Source organism: Neoarius graeffei, chromosome 5 (assembly GCF_027579695.1).
Source record: "Neoarius graeffei isolate fNeoGra1 chromosome 5, fNeoGra1.pri, whole genome shotgun sequence".
Lineage (NCBI taxonomy): Eukaryota > Metazoa > Chordata > Actinopteri > Siluriformes > Ariidae > Neoarius > Neoarius graeffei.
Genome location: NC_083573.1, coordinates 16,974,089 through 16,995,630, shown reverse-complemented (window position 1 = coordinate 16,995,630; position 21,542 = coordinate 16,974,089). Strand labels below are relative to the sequence as shown.

Below are 21,542 nucleotides of genomic sequence, written 5' to 3'. Positions count from 1 at the left end.
CGTGGTATATCAGATATATTCTATTCAACTAGCATGATATTGAACTCATCTTCGACTCATTCAATATCATGCTAGTTGAATGGAATATATCTGATATACCATGAAAAAAAGCCAATTATTATTATTTGTTCAATGTGTGGCGGCATGGTGGTGTAGTGGTTAGCACTGTCACCTCACAACAAGAAGGTTCTGGGTTCGAGCCCAACAGCCGGCGAGGGCCTTTCTGTGTGGAGTTTCCATGCTCTCCCTGTGTCCACATGGGTTTCCTCCGGGTGCTCCGGTTTCCCCCACAGTCCAAAGGCATGCAGGTTAGGCTAATTAGTGGCTCTAAATTGACCGTAGGTGTGAATGTGAGTGTGAATGGTTGTCTGTGTCTATGTATTAGCCCTGCGATGACCTGGTGACTTGTCCAGGGTGTACCCTGCCTCTCGCCCATAGTCAGCTGGGATAGGCTCCAGCTTGCCTGCAATCCTGTAGAACAGGATAAGCAGCTACAGATGATGGATGGATGGATGGCTTTTTATATGGTATATCAGATATATTCTATTCAACTAGCATGATATTGAATGAGTCAAAGATGAGTTCAACATCATGCTAGCTGAATGGAATATATCTGATATACCATGAAAAAAAGTCAGTCATTATTATTATTATTATTATATGTTCAATGTGGGGTGGCACAGTGGTGTAGTGGTTAGCACTGTTGCCTCACAGCAAGAAGGTTCTGGGTTCAAGCCCAGTGGCCGAAGGGGGCCTTTCTGTGTGGAGTTTGCATGTTATCCCCTTGTCTGTGTGGGTTTCCTCCAGGTTCCCCAGTTACCCACATTAGTTCAAAGACATGGGGTTTACATGGGTTGGTCTTGGGCTGAAGTTCCCTTGAACAAGGTACCTAAGCCCTAACTGCTCTCTGGGTGCTATAGTATGGCTGCCCACTGCTCTGGGTGTGTGTGCGCGTGTGTTCACTGCTTCAGATGGGTTAAATGCAGAGGATGAATTTCACTGTGCTTGAGTGTGCATGTGACAAACAGAGTCTTCTTCTTCTTGTCTCTATGTGTCAGCCCTGCGATGACATGGCGACTTGTCCAGGGTGTACCCCGCCTCTCGCCTGTAGTCAGCTGGGATAAGCTCCAGCTTGCCCGCAACCCTGCACAGGATAAGCGGTTACAGATAATGGATGGATGGATGTTCAACGCGTCTTTCTTTTTCAAAATTCTCTCAGAATCTCCCGTATTTAATGAAGCAAACCTGGCGGCCATGTTTGTTTCCAAATTGTCACAGTCGCTCACTAGCGCTGAAGTTTTACATGTAATACGTTTCGCATCACCTCCAATGTGTGCTGTCATGTTGTCTTGAGAACCATGCAATATCGTAAACCATATTCAACGCTCATTCTCCATTGGGTAGAGTGATGTAATACACGTAGGATAAGCAACAATACTGCATGCTATCAAACCACATGAATGAAACCCGCTAGAAGAGAATAGAATACGTGCTTTGTATGTATAATAATATGCGATATTAGACAAAGTCTCCTTTTTTTGTCAGCCTAAAAGACAAAATTGGAAGGAAACTGCTATGTACTGGTCAATGAAGCAGATTTAAAAACGACAACAACTGCATGTGTGTGTGTGTGTGTGTGTGGGGGTACAGTACTGTGCAAAAGTCTCATACAAACTTTGTTATAGATTTCTGTTTTATGACTTCTACATTATTGAGTCAGTATTTGAGTAAAATCATTATCGAGTAAAAAGCATTTTAGAGTTCCAAACGTTTGTTTTCCAGCACAAAATTAAATCTCATCTCATCTCATTATCTCTAGCCGCTTTATCCTTCTACAGGGAAGGCAAGCTGGAGCCTATCCCAGCTGACTACGGGCGAAAGGCGGGGTACACCCTGGACAAGTCGCCAGGTCATCACAGGGCTGACACATAGACACAGACAACCATTCACACTCACATTCACACCTACGGTCAATTTAGAGTCACCAGTTAACCTAACCTGCATGTCTTTGGACTGTGGGGGAAACCGGAGCACCCGGAGGAAACCCACGCGGACACGGGGAGAACATGCAAACTCCACACAGAAAGGCCCTCGCCGGCCCCGGGGCTCGAACCCAGGACCTTCTTGCTGTGAGGCGACAGCGCTAACCACTACACCACCGTGCCGCCCCTACAAAATTAAATGTTACAGAAAAAAGTTTGTATCTGAGCAGCATATTACATAAGAGACCTCTTTTCAGATAAAAAAAAAAAAAAAGAAAGAAAACAATGAAGGCTACTGGGTTTTGGTGCAAAATTAAGAAGCGAGTGTGACAGTCAAAGTGTCCAGAAGAACTGTGGCTGCTTCTGCAAGGTGGTCAATAAAACCTACAGCTCATTTCCTTATAAAACTGCACTCATTGTACCTGAGACTACTTTTTTTTTTAAAGCAAAGGGCTGTCTCATACCAAATATTGACTTTGTTTCATTTATTATGGCTTACTGTTTATAATAATTTTTATGTTGAAACATGTACTTTCATTACTTTTAAGCCATTTTTGGTCAACAGCATTTGCATGTGTCTAAGACTTTTGCACAGCACTATACAACAACAACGACGACAACTAAAACGCGCAGTACAGGACTCCAGGAGCATGTTACTATGGTATGCGCACGTATGCGCATTTTAGACGCATAATTGATCATCAGAAGAACACGAAGTGTCATATGGCCGAAAGCGAGCTGCCATTGGTCGGTTTCACGGCAACCGGAAGCGCTCTGACAGCTACACGGAAGACGTTACACAAGATACTGTGACGATGCGACCGGCAAATAAATAAACAAACAGCAGCAGCAGCAGCAGATATTTTGAATCTGACGTTTTTCTTTTTATAATCAACGTCCGGTTCTTTTTTTTTGTCAGGGGCTTTTTTTTATACACTATTTCAGAAATGAAGATCTGGAGCACGGAACATATATTCAGGTAGTAAAGGTGCAGGAAGACCGGGGACGATATTCCTGAGCACTTCTGACATGGCTATTGGGCCATTTATTTGTGATTAATTATATTATTTATAACTAATTGTAATAAACAAAAATATAACACCCTTTTAGGGCTGAGCAAACATCCAGTTTTGTTCACTTTAGCATCTTCTTTCTCTCTCTCTCCCCCCCGGAAATCTTATAATAATCACTTCCTGTCTCATAATAATAAATATGAGAAAGTTTCTCCTCATGATTTAGTATTGTCTCATAACAATGACAATCTCATAATGAGAGGATATTAAGTCATAATTTTAAGAAAAGTTTCTCATTATGCAATAGTAAGTCATTATCATGGCATAATACAGCATAAGTCATTATTATACATAAGTCATACTGATTATGATCTACAAAGTCGATTATTTGATAATTTCTCATTATTATTACATACTACGCTCTCAGAAAATAAAGTACATTATTGTGTTTTTCGGGGTACAGCAGCTTGTCACTTAGGCAGTACCCTCGAAGGTATTTATTTGTATCCTTTATATACTGCTTGGGAACATATACCGTATATACCTTTTTGGCCCTAAAAATGTACACATAGTTACTTTGAGGTCCAATAATGAGCCCTAGAGGGTACATTTAGTATAGATTGTACCTTGGGGGACAGAAATGGACTCCTACTCTGTCCCCTATTTCTGACAGTGAATATGACGTCTCTTTTTTTCCTTTTCAAGTGGTGGAAACAGGCTTCCACAGAGGTGTTATTGCAAGACATCCTGGCTTTTTACTTTTCTTGAAACACATATTTGTTTCTTGGTTATGTAATTTCACTTTCACCTCTCGGAAAGGTTGTGATGAGGAAATCAAAGACTAGAGTAGCCCTCTGTTGTAAGAATAGTGGTTCGATTCTTCCCGTTTTGTTGTAATAGTCCTGTTAGTTGCTAATGCTTCCATTTAATGATAATTAAATGGAATTCCATTAGTTTATTGGGCAAAAGACCTTGTCAATAAGTTTGCATGAAGTGGTACATAAATTTAGTCACTCTACAAAATTACAGAAGGCCATTATTATTATCACGTTCCTTTCAACTTGCATATGCTGTGATGAAATAACATGTCTCTAGGACCTACAGCCAAGATAAAACAGGAACGTACAAAACATTATGAATATACAACATCCACATAAAACTGCAGTCACTTACCTGCTTCCTTTGCTCTTCCCAGCTATCCCTGGGAGACAGTGGTCAAAGCGGCGATGAGAAAGTACCCCAATCCCATGAATCCCAGTGTAGTAGGAGTGGACGTCTTAGACAGGAACTTGGATAAACATGGTCGTCTCCACAGCCATCGACTGCTGAGCACTGAGTGGGGGCTGCCGAGTGTGGTGCGAGCGGTTAGTAGAGTTATTTTGTAATGGAAATCCTCAGAAAAGCTGGAAGCCAATAGTGTAAGCCCCAAATATTTAATATTCAAGGTTCTGCACTATTTCTAGGTCCCTTTTTAAATGTAAGCAAATTTGTAATGTTGTCCTTGTTAACTGCTTTATACAAAAGGTCAGGTTTTCCTCATGCCTAATCTCTTCTATTGAAACATATGTTCAGACAGCAAGAAGTTTAATTTATATAACGCCTTTCACCAACCCAAGGACCCTTTACAAAGTAATGGCACAATACAAAAGGAGAAGTAAATCAACCAAAAGAAAACATGACAGATAGGAGACATGGAAAACAAAACAACAGTTTACATGAGCACAAAGATAACGGACAAGTTTAAAAAAAAAAGATAGAATAGTCAGTGATCGGGAGAGGAAATATTAGGAGGAGGAATAGCAGAGAGAAAAGAGGTAAGATTTTGGGGGCTGCAACCCTAACTGTCCAGGAACCCATGGTTGTTAGTTTAAATTTGGGGATGGACAACAGACCAGATGATGAAGATCTGAAACTGTGAATGGGAGAGCAGGGTTGAAGTAATTCCATTAGATATTGAGGAGCATGTCCATGGAGTGCTTTAAATGTGAACAGAATACTTTTATACTGAATGTGATATGACGACACTCCAGTGGATTTGATCTAAAAATAGATCATAAAGTTTTGCACAAACTTGTGGAGTCGATGCGCACTGTCATTAAATAAAAAAAATGGGACATACCAAATACTACCTACCTAAGCGAGCTCACTTGGAATCATTGACTGCGCATCGTCGTAAATAACATATTGCCGAGGCCCAGAAGAAATGAGCTGTGTGGAAGGCTCGAACTATCACCACCCTCACTACAGCACCTACCCACGCATGCCCGACATGTGGGTATACCTTCAAAGCCTGGATTGGCCTCATCAGTCACCTCTGGACTCATAACCGCCACCCACCAAACTGAAGTCATGGTCATCTTCAACCCCGAAGGACAAACATCATCGTCATCATCATCTTCCATCGCTTTCATCAAGTTTCTTCTGTTCGTATTTGTATCTTCTTGGAGCTGATTAATGTAGTTTTTTCTTGGTCTGCCACGACTTCTCCTTCCATGAGTCGGCTCCCACAGCACCAGTTTGTGAACTACTTCATCCTTTTTTCTCCGACAGCGACCTGCAAATCTCAATCTACACTTGCGGATGGTTTCATTAAGAGGTGGTAGATCTTTGTATAATGCATTGTTTGTGAGTTTTTGCCGCCACGATACATTTCGAACAACGCTGAGCATTTTTCTGTATATAAGTCCCATTGAGCCTTCTCTCTAGAGCTTCTGTTGGTGTCCAGCTTTCGGCTCCCTATAGCAAGATGCTCTCCACTGCTGCTCTGAAGAAGTTGATTTTCACCGCTCGATTCAGACTGGACTTCCATATCAATGACAGTTTATTCATGGCTGCGCATGCTAGTGCAATTCTTACTTCACTGTCTTTATTAGAGCTGCTAATCCACAACTCCAGGTACTTGAAGTCTTCCACACAGTTCAATAGCTGGCCTTTCGTTGATGTTAAATTACCTTTAGGTTAACTGAATACCATATATTCTGCCTTCGAATCATTGACATGAAGACCCACAAGTTTTGCAGCCTCTTCGACTTTATGAAGGAGTAACTGCATGTAACAGTTCCTGATGTGGGTGGAGCACAGAAGCACGGCAGGCGAGAGTTGATGTTTACACACAAACACTTTATTGAGCTTTTCAGCTTTCTTTCTTTCAATCTTCACTCACTCACTCACTCACTCACTCACTCACTCACTCACTCACTCACTCACACACGCGTTGTGGTCAGGGAGAGAGCCCCTTTTTTCTGCTCTCTCTCTCCTTTTATGCTCCATCCCTGTAACAAACACACACACTCACTCTCTCTCACACACACACACACACACACACATTAATTGACAGCAGGTGGAATGACTTAGCCACTTACCTTCCCCGACCCCGCCCTTCATTCACAGACTGCTGCTTGGCCACGCCCCCGCTGCCACATACCTTCACTGCCCGACTCAGGCTGGGCAACTGTCCGGCCTGAAGCTGACTCCCCCCCCCCCCCCCCCCCCCCCCCCGACAGGACAGGAAGTCTGCCACCACCATCTGTACCCCCGGCCTGTGGATCACCTCGAACTTAAATGGCTGAAGGGCGAGATACCAACGGGTGATCCGCGCATTGGCATCCTTCATGCGGTGGAGCCACTGGAGGGGCGCATGGTCCGAACAGAGAGGGAAAGGGCGCCCCAGCAGGTAGTATCGGAGGGCGAGGACTGCCCACTTGATGGCAAGACACTCCTTAATTGTGCTGTACTTGCTTTCGCGCATCAACAGTTTCCAGCTGATGTACAGCATGGGGCGCTCCTTGCCCTCCACTTCCTGGGACAAAACGGCCCCCAGCCCTCTGTCTGATGCATCAGTCTGCAAAATAAAGGGGAGACAGAAGTCAGGGGAGTGTAAAAGTGGCCCCCCACACAGTGCAGCTTTTACCTCAGAGAAGGCCTGTTGGCACTGCTCCGTCCACTGGACCGGATCTGGAGCCCCTTTTTTAGTGAGATCGGTTAGCGGGCTGGTGACGTCTGAATAATTAGGTAGAAACCTACGATAATAGCCAGCCAGCCCCAAGAACTGTCTCACCTCCTTTTTGGTCTTGGGCCTCGGGCAGGCCACAGTCGCTGCTGTCTTATTAATTTGGGGATGCACCTTCCCATGGCCCAAGTGGAACCCCAGATACCGTACTTCCACCCGCCCAATCGCACACTTTTTCAGGTTAGCTGTGAGGCCCGCTCACCTTAGTGACTTTAGAACGGCCCTCAGGTGTTACAAGTGCCGCAGCCAATCATGACTGTGGATTATTATGTCGTCTAGATAGGCGGCTGCGTAGGCAGCGTGAGGGCGGAGGACCCTGTCCATAAGCCGCTGGAACATAGCAGGTGTGCCAAACAACCCACAAGGGAGCGTGACAAATTGGTGTAAACCAAACTGTGTGGAAAAGGACGTTTTCTCTCAGGATAGAGGAGTCAAGGGGATCTGCCAATATCCCTTTGTTAGAGCCAGTGTAGAATAAAAGCGAGCAGTGCCTAACCGATCAAGCAACTCATCAATGCGAGGCATTGGGTATGCGTCAAATTTAGACACTGCGTTGACCTTTCTATAGTCCACACAGAACTGGACCGACCCGTCGGTCAGGGGCGTGTTTAGCCTATTTTTGGGGGTGCTCAAGCACCCCCAAAAACGAGCTCAGCACCCCCTAGCTCAGCACCCTCAAAAACACTGCTTTTGGACGTAATTTTCAGAAATAAGTGCCCTTGCGCACTGCGCAATGAATGTGTGCGTGGGCGTGTGTGTGTTCTTGAATTCACCTGTTACGTGATAGTTCTATGAGCAGTAAAATCCCTCTCCTCCTTGCGTCCCCTCTGATTGGGTTGCCTGTCCGCGCGAGCGCTTGCTACGACATGGTGTTTTTTTTAACTGGATTCCACGCCGATGAGGAACTCGAAGTAGCACCTGAGTATTACTGGCATAGCGAGATGTGAAGGTACGGACTGGAGTTACAATTGTTAAACACAACACAATAATATGCATAATGCAATATTGATGTTCCCTGGTCTATGAACAGAATGATAAAAACGACATTTATCATCCATATCAAGATACTTTTGTGCAGAGCTGTACAAGTGCTACGGTGCTAGACCACTGTGTGTTAGTCAATTTTATTTAATGTAACATAGTGTTTACTAATGTAAACTAATGTAAAATCATAATAATACACACTATTATTACACAATACACAATAACACATTAATTAACAATTACCACTGTTCAAAATGAATAGCTCCAACATTACAAATGCAGTAGTAGGTCTTGTTTAGTTAAAAATATAACGTAAATATTTGTGTCAGTGGTTGTAAATGTGTAGATATCATAGTTTATTGGGTCAGCTTCTGTTAAAACATTGCATAAGTCTAGTCTTGTCTAGTCTAGTCTTCTTGTCTAGTTAAGTCTAGTCTAAATGCGGAATAAATGTGGAAACACTGTCGTTCAAGCCAGGTGCCTCTGTCAGCTCTGGGGGCTAAGCACCCCCAAAGATCAGATGCTAGAATCGCCCCTGCCGTCGGTCTTGGGAACCAGGACCACTGGGCTGCTCCAGTCACTGTGGGACTCCTTGATTATGCCCATTTCGAGCATGGCCTTGAGTTCGTCCCGAACCACTTTTTTCTTGTGTTCGGGCAAGCGGTAAGGGCGGCTATGCACTACAACCCCTGGGGGCGTTTCAATGTAGTGTTCTATAAGGTGGGTACGACCAGGAAGGGGCGAGAACACATCGGAAAATTCCTCTTGCAACTTGGCTACCTCCATGAGTTGGGCCGGTGAGAGGTGGTCTCCACAAGGGACCGGAGTGGTCCAAGATGTTATCTTTTTCACCTCCAGCCCCAGCTCCGCCTTCTCTGGAACTACCGACGCCAACGCCATGGGGACGTTTTTACTAGGTGAAGGTCCCTCTTCCCAGTTTTCCCATAGCGCATCCAGAATGCCATGCAGCTTACGCCCATATAATATTTCAAAGGGAGAAACCCCTGTGGAGGCTTGCGGGACCTCTCATACTGCGAATAACAGGGGCTCGAGCCACTTATCCCAATTACGCGCATCTTCACTTACGAATTTCCGGATTATATTCTTGATTGGTTAAATCGCTCTACTAAGCCATCCGTTTGTGGGTGATAGACACTGGTGTGGATAGACTTAATCCCCAGTAACCCATACAGTTCGCACAGTGTGCGTGACATAAACGAAGTGCCTTGATCTGTCAGGATTTCTTTCAGAATCCTGACCCGAGAGATAAAGCAGAAGAGTGCTTCCGCAATACTGCTTGCTGAGATATTGCGGAGAGGCACTGCTTCCAGATATCGCGTTGCATAGTCCACCAGAGCTAAAATAAAGCGATATCCCTGTGCTGACCGATCTAATGGCCTGACGAGATCCATCCCAATTTGCTCAAACGGGAACTCGATTAGAGGAAGAGGGTGCAACGGCGCTTTTGGAATGGCTGCGGGATTTACTAATTGACATTCACGGCATGCCGCACACCACCAACGGACATCCCCGCGAATCCCTGGCCAATAGAACCGGGCCATTATTCGGGCTAGTGTTTTATCTTGCCCTAAGTGATTAAAGTGGGATTAAAGTGAGCCGCATGGAATACGAGTTCCCTACGGCTCTTTGGGATTAACGACTGGCTTATTCGTTCATTAGTTTGAGCGTGCTGCATCACTCGGTATAATCTATCTTTAATAATAGCAAAATAAGGGAAGGTCGGTGCTGCACTTGTCTGAAGAGTTTGGCCATCGATTACTCTCACTTGGTCAAATGCCTGCCGCAGAGTCTCATCTCGTGACTGTTCTAACGGGAAATCCCCAAGGGATTTCCTCCCCAAGAGAGGGAGGAGGAGCGGGCTGCTCCTCACTCTGACGCAGTGTTGACGTAGACAGCTCTGTGACAGCTTCTCCAGTCAATGCCACACCAGGATCTTCCTGTGACCTACTAGTGCAGGACCCACTACGTGTTAAATATTCCATCACTTTTTTAAACCCTGGCCAATCAGTACCCAAAATCAATGAGTGGGTGAGACGAGGACTAACTGCCGCCTTTATGCATTTGGCCCCGGAATAGAATATGGACAGACACTAAGGAATAATTGTGACCATCCCTGTGCACACGCACACATTTTCACTGCTTGTGCTCTCCCCAGTGCCTCACCTTGCACCAGGCGTTGGTGAATTGAGGTCTGATTACAATGGGAATCCACCAAAGCGTGATATGTATCCCCTTGAATACTTACTGGTATGCGATATGTTCCAGCCCGATCGGGGTCGGTTTCTAGCGTATCAGGGATCTGGATTACAGTTCCCACCTCCTTTGCGGAGCTCTGACTCCTGAAGATGCTCCAATTCCCCGCCGCGCCAGCACACCAGCCCAGGCTTTCCCTCTGCACTGGTGTTATGGGTGTCCCTCACCTGAGGGGGAGACAACACAGACACGGAAGAGGGAGATGGGAGGACACCACGGGCATGACGGGCCGGCTGGGGAGGAGCCAGCTGCTGCCTCCGTGGCAGGGGAACGGGGTGAGGAGGGGGACAAGAGACGGGGGAGAAAAGAGAGGGAGAGAGAGAGAAGAGAAGTGAGGGGAGACACCTCATCTATCTGCCATTGGAGCCGCCTCCAGATGGTCCTCCGCCAGCTTGATGGCTCATTCCAGCAACACCGGGCGATGACACTGGACCCATTCTGCCGTTCCTTCCAGACGTCAAGAGATAAACTGTTCCAGTGCCACCAGATCGATGATCTCATTGGCGTCGCGGTCTTCCGCCCTCAGCCACCCCCGGCAGGCGTCCCGGAGTTGCTGGCCGAATGCAAACAGCCGGCCGACTTCCTCCAATGCCAGTGTCCGGAATCGCTGGCGATGTTGCTCCGGGGAGTGGCCGAGCCGCTGCAGGATGGCTTTCCTCAGGTCAGCATACACCAGTGGGCTGTCAGCAGGGAGCTGCTGCGCTGCGAGCTGCGTCTCACCAGTCAGGAGTGGGAGGAGGCGCGCTGCTCCAGCGGCCACCCCCACGCCTCGGCTGCTTGCTCGAAGAGGGCGAGGAACGCTTCTGGATCATCCTGCAATCCCATCTTCATGAGGGTGCCAGCAGCAGTGGTCGACGCCCCTGCTGATGCGTGCAAGTGCTGGAACGCCTGGCGATCTTCCTGCTGGGCCAGCATCAAGGCTTCATAGCGTTGCTCCTGTTCCTTTCGGAGGGTGATCAGCACTTGATGCTGGTTCTTCTGGGTGGTAGTGAGGGCAAGGATGAGCTCTTCAAATGGGGAGGACTCCATGGGGTGGTTCCCTTCTGTGTCCCGGGTTTTCGCACCACTGTAACAGTTCCTGATGTGAGTGGAGCACAGAAGCACAGCAGGCGAGAGTTGATGTTTACACACAAACACTTTATTGAGCTTTTCAGCTTTCTTTCTTTCTTTCTTTCTTTCTTTCTTTCTTTCTTTCTTTCTTTCTTTCTTTCTTTCTTTCTTTCTTTCTTTCTTTCTTTCTTTCACTCACTCACACGTGTTGTGGTCGGGGAGAGAGACCCTTTTCTGTGCTCTCTCTCTCCTTTTATGCTCCATCCCTGTAACAAACAAACAAATACACACACACACACACACACACACACATTAATTGACAGCAGGTGGAATGACTTTAGTCACTTACCTTCCCCAACCCCGTCCTCCATTCACAGATTGCTGCTTGGCCACACCCCTGCTGCCACACTGCACTTCAGCAATGGTATGAGAAGTCAGCGCAATATCATCAGCAGAGTCAGTATCTGTCAAGATCTCTGTGGGATGTCTGCTACTTTGTCTTGGGTTAAGCATGAATCCGGGGTCTTCAGGTTTGTCAGTAGCGATTCTTATTGCATAGTCAAGTGCTATAATGAAGAGGAAAGGAGCTAAGGTATCTCCTTGCAATACAGCAGCAAGTATCTCGAAGAATTCCGTGTCCCCGTCAGATGACAGAACTTGAGCTACTGTGTCTTCATATAAAACATTGATTGCGCCAACTATTTTTTCTGGAACACCATACGCCTTGACTATCTTCATCAGCTTTTTTCTGTGTATTGAGTCACACACTTTGCTAAAGTCGACAGACGTTAGAACTGCTTTCAGATTTTGATCTCAAATGCCCTCAATGAGTCTTCTCAGTGTTAGGATTTGCAAAACAGTTGACCTACCAGGACGAAAGCCATTCTGTTTAACTCGCAACAAAGTTTCAACATTACGGAACACGGTGGAGTGCTCCCTCCGGGTTGGGAGTGAGTGGCTGCCCCAAGTGAAGGAGTTCAAGTATCTCGGGGTCCTGTTCATGAGTGATGGTAAAATGGCACGTGAGATGGACAGGCGGATTGGGGTGGCGTCAGTAGTAATGTGGGCGTTGTACTGGCCTGTCGTGGTGAAGAGGGAGCTGAGCTGGAAGGCAAAGCTTTTGATTTACCAGTCAATCTACGTTCCAACCCTCACCTATGGTCATGAGCTTTGGGTAGTGACTGAAAGGATGAGATTGCGGATTCAAGTGGCTGAAATGCACTTTCTCCGTAGGGTGGCTGGACTCACTCTTAGGATGAGGTGCTCAGACATCTGGAGGGATCTCGGAGTAAAGCTGCTGCTCCTTCATATTGAAAGGAGTCAGCTGAGGTGGTTCGGGCATCTGATTAGGATGCCTCCTGGGCACATTCCTTTGGAGGGTTTCCAGGCACGTCCAACTGGGAAGAGACCCAGAACACGCTGAAGAGATTATATATTATATATAGATTATATATCTCATCTGGCCTGGGAGCACCTTGGGATCCCCCAGGAGGAACTGGAAAGCATTTCTGGGGAGAGGGACACTTGGAATACCCTGCTTAGCCTGCTGCCACTGTGACCCGACTTCGGATAAGCGGAAGAAAACGGAATGGAGTTTCAACAATGGCCTTATTCGTAGAAGCAGCATTTTCCGCGATAGTTCTTGGTAATACCGAGATCACTTTCTTTGCAACTGGAAGACCACTTTTCACCCAGATCTTAAGTTTATCCTTGTGAAGTTTTCTATTGCAGACCTCTAGAAGTGGGTCAATCAAAGCCTCTGTTTTCCATACTTCAATTGAAATGTTATCAAGGCCTGGCGCATTGCCATTCTTGAAAGTCTTGATACAATCAACAAGTTCCTCTTTGGTAAAATTATCTGAGTTATTGGGTGAGCATTCTTTGGCTACCTGTATAATTGGTTTGTCTGTGATGTTTAGTGGCTGCCCTAGTAAGTTTGAAAAGTGATCTTTCCATCATTTGACCCTCACTTGGGGACTCTTTGCCTTGATTATTCCTTGTTTTGATTTTTTAGGTCAAGTTATTTCATTCACTGTGGCCCGTGCCAGAGCTGCCTGATGATTTACAGAGGCATTTTGAATGATGTCTGTTTTGTCCTTAATATATGTTTAAAAAAATATTTATATGTTTATATAACTCCTTTGGACATAATGTGTACAATTGTACACATGACGTTCCATAGCATAACGTTCCATAGCATTTTTCCTTGTGTCCGAAGGGAATAAAGTTTATATAAATGTTTCAAAACCAAATACGAAGAACAGTGAAACTCATGTAAATATTTCAGATATTCTAAGTTGCTGTGAATAATATAATTTGTAATGGAAATTGTTGTATTAAATTAGAAAAGACTGCAAAATAGAAGCATTTTCACTCATGGTCTTAGTGGACTTTTGGATACCACTGTGCATGGGTGTATATATGCTCACCATACTCTTTAATAAGAGCACTTGCACATTCATGCAATTATCTAATCAGTCAATCATATGGCAGCAGCACAAAGCATAAAATCATGTAGCTACAGGTCAAGAGCTTCAGTTCACATCAAACATCAGAATAAAGAAAAGGTGTGACTTTAATTGTGCCATGGCTGGTGTTGTCAGATGTTTGTTGTCGAGGTTTAAGTATTTCACAAACTGCCGATCATGTATAAATTTCACACACAACAGCCAGTAGAGCTCACACAGAATGGTGTGAAAAACAAAAAACATTGAGTGAGCGACAGTTCTGTGGATAGAAATGTCTTACTGATAAGAGAGGTCAGAGAAAAATGGCCAGATTGGTTCGAGCTGCCAGGAAGGATATAATATGAGTTACTATCACGCTTTACAACCATTTTTCCAGGCTTCAGCTGTCCAGTTTTAATGAGTTTGTACCATTGACAGGAGTGGTACCTGATGTGGTCTTCTGCTGTTGTAGCTCCTCCACCTCAAGGTTTGATGCATGTTCTGAGATGTGTTCTGAGCTGCTTTTCTGCTCACCATGGTTGTAAAGAATTCTTGTTTGAGTTCCTATCGACTTCCTGTCAGCTCAGACCAGTCTGGTGATTCTCTTCTGATCTCTTGCCTCAACAAGGTGTTTCAGCCTTAAAGACTGTAAAGTCTACAGACTATTATGTGTAAAAATCCCAAGACCAATTCTTTTTTTTGCTATGCATTGAAGACATTTGGATTTGAGATCAAAAGATGAATACAAGATAACAGATCAGATATTTACATCTAGTTGTGTTAAGTAACTTAGAACATGGCGCAGACCACCCAATAGTTTGGTGAGCAAAAGTATTGGAACAGACAATCTTTAAGTAACACTTAATATTTGGTTGCATATCTCTTGCTTGCAATAACTGCATTAAGCTAGTGACCAACTGACCTCACCAAATTATTGCATTCTTCTTCTGTGATGCTTGTACTGCACTTTTTCAGTTGTTGTATTGGCTGTGCCTAATGCTTTCACAATTGTTCTGATCAGTTCTTTTCTCAGCTACAAAATGGCTTGCTTTTCTCCCAAAGACAGCTCGCTGGTCTTCATATTGGTTTATCCTTTTTAACTTCAGATGCAGTCTTCACAGTCAACCCAGGCCTCAAACCAAGAATAGACTTTCAGAGCATGCAGAGAATTGTGTAAGCAATTAATCTAACAGGGCACAACTAGGAAACAATAAACACTTGTCAGGCACATGTTTCAGTATTTTTGATCACATGACAAATGGGTGAGTTCTAACAAAAGGTGCCATGTTCTAAGTTGTTTAAAATGTCTAGGTGTAAATATGAAGGACTGAAAGCAATGCCTGTTCCAATACTTATGGAGGGGGCTGGTGTGTGAGTGAGGGAGAGTATAGAGGTATTGAATTTTAAGATACATACATAATCACTTTAAAGTAAATAGTTATCTTTAAAATTGTCTTTTTGTAGATACTGGGGACAAGTCGAACTACTACTTATATTAAAGAGCATTCCATTGTTGATTCTAAAGAGAAAAAAATGGAGCTTTGCTCAACAAACGTGAGTACTCTATTTTTCTTCTTCTTGCATATGAGAGTACTCTATTGATCCTTATTGTTTATTATATGTAAAATGTACTTGCAGACAGAAATAAATCTTGCTTCCCTCATCCCTGTGGCCTAACACACACTAGCAACCTCTGTCTTGTATGTTCTTGTCTAGTTGCGGACCCTTTTAAAGTGCAAATATGTCACTTCCTGAGCAGTTTTGAGTCGAATAGATAGCTTGTGTGAGACATTAACAATCATTTTGGTTGATCTTTTTAGATAACCCTCACAAATTTAGTATCTGTTGATGAGAGACTAATTTACAGACCACATCCTGAAAACCCAGACCTGTAAGTTGAAGCATTTGGTTATTATTCTTTTGTATTTGTATATTTAACAATTATTCCACGAAATTGAGTCATACATCAGCTAATAGCCGATGAGGCGAGTACGATGAGATTGTGGATATAATGAAACAGTTATTCCACTCAGTCACTGGATTTTGAGAAACAGAGCATTTTTGTTTTTTTTGTTTTGTTTTTTTGCAAATTTAATAAATAAGAACTTTATACAAAACATCCAATAAAATCATTTCCGCTTAGGCAGACTTCTTAAAAACCTATCAATGGCTGCACGAATTGACTTTAGTGTTGTTTTTTTTTTGTAGAAAGTGCCGTCTTGCTGTTGTGCCGAGGTATGGAATAGCTTTAGACATTTATTTAATTCTTCCTTGGACATTTCAGTTCTGTAATTTTCAAACTTCTTTGAGCTTTTGAACCAGTCGAAAAAAATTCAACAAATTTTAATGCTTGAAGATGAAAAACGTAAACAAACCGGTGAAATGACAGTAGCAATTTGTGAAAAATGCTGTAATAATAATTATTGAAAAATAAAAAAATGATGTTCCTGCCATCAAATACTTTCATTCCATAATTTGTTGCTTTTTTTTTTGTGGGTTTTGTTTTCGAGTCGAGTTTTTAGTTCGTCCTCGGTTGGTTCAGCAGCACCATTTTGTTTTTCTGTACTCACGGTATATGAGCCTAGTAGTAGCCAATCAGAGCACGCGATTCCTCATATGCAGTGAATGTGGATAGAATAAAGTATATTATTTGGCTTCATTTGAATTTTCACAGCATTGATCAGTATGATTACAAAATGTGCCTTTTACAACAGCACCATCTTAACCCAAGAAGCAATAATCACTGTGAAAGGACTCAGTTTGAGCAGCTACCTTGAGGGATTGATGGCTCTGACTATGACTGCTAATGCAAGAAAGGTAATTCTGCTATTCATTTAAAAATTAAAATAAAGAGAAGTATAATGAAGAGAAGTGCAGAGATACAGTGCCTTCCATAAATATTCACCTCCTTGAACTTTTCCAAATTTTGTAGGGTTACAACCTGAAATTGAAATAGAGTAAATTGGAATTTTTTTTTAACCATTTGATTTATACAGTATACAACATTTAAAGATACAATGGCGAATTAAACAAACACACAAAAAAAGACATTTGTTGGTGGCATAAATATTCACTCCCCCAGGTCAATGATTGGTAGAACCACCTTTGACTCTAAGTGCAACTGCGAGTCTTCTGGGATGTGTCTCTATCAGTTTTACACAGCTGCATACTGATATTTCTAGCCTATTCTTCTTGGCAAAATTGATCAACCTGTGGTGATCATTCTAACACATACAGGTTATTGGTTTTGAACCACCGCACTATAGCTTTGGCAGTTCTGTTGGTAAGGTAAAACTCCACTCCAGTCTACCACCACCATGCTTCACTGTATAGATAATGAGCAGTGTTTGGGTGTTTTTCAGTGTGATGAGCAGTGTTTGGTTTTGGCTAAATGTAGAGCTTTGTGCCAAAAGTGTAATATTTTTAGAGAAGTTTTTTTTTTCTATAAAAAAAGATTTTTTTAAATGGATTTGTTTTCATTAATGGTTCTTCCCCTTTCTGCGCTTCCACAAAACCCAGTTTGGTGGAGTGTTTGGTCTGTGGTTAGCTAGTGAACAGCTTCTCCTATCTGAGCTGTGGATCACTCCAGCTCCTTTAGAGTTACCCTTTGCCTATTTGTTACTTCTTCAATTTCTTACTTGATAACTTTTGCTGGATGGCCAGAGTTGGGTTTCACCACATTCTTTCCATTTTGTAACGAAGGATTTAATTGTGCTCTGAAAGGTGTTTAGGATATTTTTTATAACCAAACACTGATTTAATGCTTTTTAATAGAACTTATTTCAACAGCTCCTTGGTCTTCATGATGCTGTTTGTTACGTTGGCTGTGGGGTCTTCCAGGAAGAAGCGTATTTATACTGAGACCATGTGCCTCCTAGGTGAACTGCATTCAACCAGTTGTGTTACTTCTGATGGCAATTGATTGTACCAGAACTAATTTAGGGATTTCACAACAGTTTGGATACCTATGTAACCAATATAGATTTTTTCCCATACTTCAATAGTGTGGACTATTTTGTGTAGATTTTGTGTAGATTCATGGCACGCTCATGCACCCAGACTCACTCTAATCTGTTTCAGTTCCACATTGTAACCCTTCAAAATGTGGAAAAGTTCAAGGTTGGGGGTGGGAACTAATATTTATGCAAGCCACTGTATTTGTTGCTTTCTAAGTCGATTTCTGACTTGCTACGTTTCACTGGAATACCCTACTCAATACATCACATCACATCACATGATGACATGGGTTTATAAAGGGGTAGCTCTGAACTAGTTCTCGTTTGCCTGGATTACACAATCAGCAAATTGAAGCAATTGAGGAATTTACTCTGTAAACAATGTGGTTTTCTTTGGAGAGATTACACACTAGTGAGATGATTCAGCACATGAGGTAAACATTACGTTTTAAAGCTGAATATTATGTGCTTTATTATTATGAAAGAATAATCCTATTTTCTATGTGAAGTCTTCCAAAGGATTTGTTCAGTATTTATGTATTTAGTATTTACAGTATAGGCCGGTATTAATAACCCAAGAGAATATAGACAAACAATTTCAGATACAGTATATTATCGTTACGTAGACTAAGATAGCTTTACACACAGGTATAATATGATGGAAGACGGATGTGCTTTTGGTCTGCAGGTTTACATTAACAGGAAGGGTACTCACCTTCTGAAATCAACTCCTCTCACAGTTTTTGGAGGAAATTCACAAAACTTGACAGAATTCTTTGTTATATGTCGGTAATACGCACATTGCAATTTCGTTCAATTCAGCTGCATTTTACCAGAGTTACGGCAGAGTTTCCAGCGGGAGATATTGTGCTCTCAGAGCACTCTTGTTTTATTATTACTGAGCTCTTCTTTTCCAAAGTTGATAAAATAGCTTAATTATAAATGCAGAAAAGTTTCTTTTAAAACTGTAAAATAATCTTTAAGGATAAAATAAATATTTATTTCGCATTTACAATCTGTATTTTATACTGTATATACAATGACAAAACAAGCTGAAGTGTTGATCAGGCATTCGGCAGGTTTTTTTTTTTCTGTGCTTTCCAGAATCACATAGTTCTGGATTGCCAGGTCCAAAATTTCAAGAATGAAGGCTAAGTTGTTTAGCTCATGTAGAGTAATTTGCCCAGATTACTTTCAACTCGCAGACTTTCCAAGTCAATCAGATTTTTAATTTGTATATTTAAAAAAAAAAGGTGTGAATCAGAACGCCTAAAGAGGAAGTGAAACTCCCTGCAGTTAATAAGTATAGTTCAAAGATGGTGATCATGACTTGCGTGTTATTTCTGCTGAAGTTCAAATGGAACAAAAGACAGTATTTTGCATTTTGAAAATCTCAGGTTTATTGCAATACATGATAATTAAAGAGTCATCAGGCTTATGATCATATATACATTCCAAGATATTCCTCATTTATTTTAAATAAACTTTGCATCTGGTGTGTGTTTGTTCTCTCTAGGGATGGGATGCAATTGAGTGGATAATTAAGAACACAGAACGGGAGAACATACCATTGTGACATGTGCTGAACTGCAATAACCTCGACCATCTCGGTAACGAAATGGTAAATTTATTTCAAAATGAAAAATGTGCATGTGTTTATATGAGCATATGCAGTATACTACTACTATACTGCTATAGTTTATGCGACAGTGTCCTCCATGATTATCCCTCCTACCCGTTAAAGATTAGTAAAAAGGGTTAGAAACAATCCACCTTTAGGTGAAGTCGCTTCATCTCACACTGAAAAAGTGAGAAAAATCCAACCTTTTAATTGAAATCAATTTATTCAGAGAAAAACAAATCCCTCATCAAGAAAATTATTTTCAACAAAAAAAACCCACATGCCACTATTATTGGCACCCCTGCTCTGCATTTATTACAACCTCCCTTCCTTTGCCAGAAAAACAGCACCGAGTCTCTCCTGTAACATTTTATAAGCTTGGAGATACAGAGCAGGGCCTCTGAGACCATTCCTCTTTACACAATCTCTCCACATCATCCAGGGTCCGAGCCCCTCTCTCCTCTTCAGCTCACCCCACAGATTTTCAATGGGGTTCAGGTCAGGGGACTGAGGTGGCCACGGCAGAAGCTTGAACTATTTTTGTGTTGATTCGGCCATATGATTCGGATCATTGCCCTGCTGGAAGATCCAATGACGACCCAGTTTTAGTTTCCTGCCAGAGGAAGCCAGATTTTGATTTAAAATGTCCTGATATTTCATGGAGTCCATGATGCCATGTACCCTAACAAGGTTTCCAGGCCTCTGGAGGAAAAACAACCCCAAAACATCACCAGAAAACGCACCATATTTTACAGTTGGGATCGGGTTCTTTTCATTATAGCCATCCTTCTTTTTACACCAAACCCACCTTGAGTGTTTACTGAAAAAAGCTCTATTTTATGTTACATCAGAACATAGAACACAGTTCCAGTCAAATGTGTGTGTGCTCTTCACATTGTATCCCAAGGCCCAGAATTCTACAGTATCTTACAGTCTGTATCTGTATCTGTTGTGAAATTTCAGGGCGAAATAGTAAAGTGTGAGATGGTCAGCACTTGCACTGGAGCCACACCTGACTCATTCGAGTTTATACCTCTCTGTGTACTGTACAGTAAGTGTGTGCTTCTTTTACCGAGAGAACATTTGAAGCACCACGGTGAAAATCTCCTAAACTGCATAAACCTGCATTTTAAAGGTAATACATACTAGTTGAAGTCACTGCTGCATTATGGAATAATATATTGAATATCAATATGCACTTCAAATGCTCTCACTACCTCCTTTTAAAAACCTTTGGGCATATGTTTGGGTTATTGTTTAAATTAGATGTTGTCTCTGTTACAGGAAGCATGTTTACAGTGTTCTTAGTCCTTAAGTATTTTTTTCTTTCTTTTTTAATTAAAAATATTTATTGTTAACTTAAGAATTCAATTCACCTGAAATGTTTACACATTTTTTTTTGTGCTTTTTGTTACTAATATAGGTTCAGATGCAAAGTGTTTTATTTATTTTTGGTGAAGAAACTTGTTATTGCACAAGCTAAAATAGCTTTAGGGTTATTTTTGTCATGTAACAATTGTTTGTGCCAGTGTAGTGCGATGTTATACTGATCAGATTCTTTATTGCTGTTTTCCCTCAATTTTGTATATACACTGATCAGCTATAAAATTAAAAACACTGACAGGTAACGTGAATTACGTTATTTATCTCATTACAATGGCACCTGTCTTACAGGGGTAGGATATATTAGTCAGCAAGAGAACGGTCAGGTTTTGAAGTTGATGTGCTGGAAGCAGGAAAAATGGGCAAGTGTAAGGATCTGAGCAACTTCGACAAGGGCTAAATTGTGATGGCTAGATGACTGGGTCACGTTAAATGACATCTTTCTATTTTTGCCAGCATTCACTTTTTCAGCAGTTTGTGCTACAGTAGCTTTTCGGTGGGACTGGACCATATATAGGCTAGCCTTCGTGCCCCATATGAATCAGTGAGCCTTCGACACCCATGAGCCTGTCACTAGTTCACTGATTATCCTTCCTTGGACCACTTTTGGTAGGTACAGTACTAACCACTGCATACTGGGAACACCCCACAAGATGTGCCATTTTGGAGATGCTCAGACCCAGTCATCTCGCCATCACAATTTGGCCCTTGTCAAAGTCAATCACTTAAGTTTTCCAATTTTTCCTGCTTCCAACACATCAACTTCAAGAACTGACTGTTCTTTTGCTGCCTAATACTGTATATCCCATCCCTTGACAGGTAC

The 21,542-nt window shown here is 42.5% G+C and overlaps 1 protein-coding gene across 3 annotated transcripts; it reads left to right on the top strand.

Annotated features, from left to right (window-relative positions):
* Positions 1 to 2,774: 2,774 nt before the first annotated feature.
* Positions 2,775 to 20,705, top strand: prelid3a (PRELI domain containing 3A). 3 transcript variants are annotated; one of them, XM_060921320.1, is made up of 8 exons: positions 2,775 to 2,961; positions 4,191 to 4,359; positions 15,224 to 15,313; positions 15,580 to 15,650; positions 15,968 to 15,994; positions 16,474 to 16,576; positions 19,232 to 19,325; positions 20,300 to 20,705. In XM_060921320.1, exons 1-7 carry the CDS (start codon positions 2,930 to 2,932, stop codon positions 19,289 to 19,291), a joined length of 552 nt encoding a protein of 183 aa, XP_060777303.1. In that variant the 5' UTR covers positions 2,775 to 2,929; the 3' UTR covers positions 19,292 to 19,325; positions 20,300 to 20,705. The 3 variants fall into 3 exon arrangements, with proteins under 3 accessions (XP_060777303.1, XP_060777301.1, XP_060777304.1); XM_060921318.1 differs by having other exon boundaries at positions 19,232 to 19,336; XM_060921321.1 differs by lacking the exon at positions 15,968 to 15,994 and having other exon boundaries at positions 19,232 to 19,336.
* Positions 20,706 to 21,542: the final 837 nt, after the last annotated feature.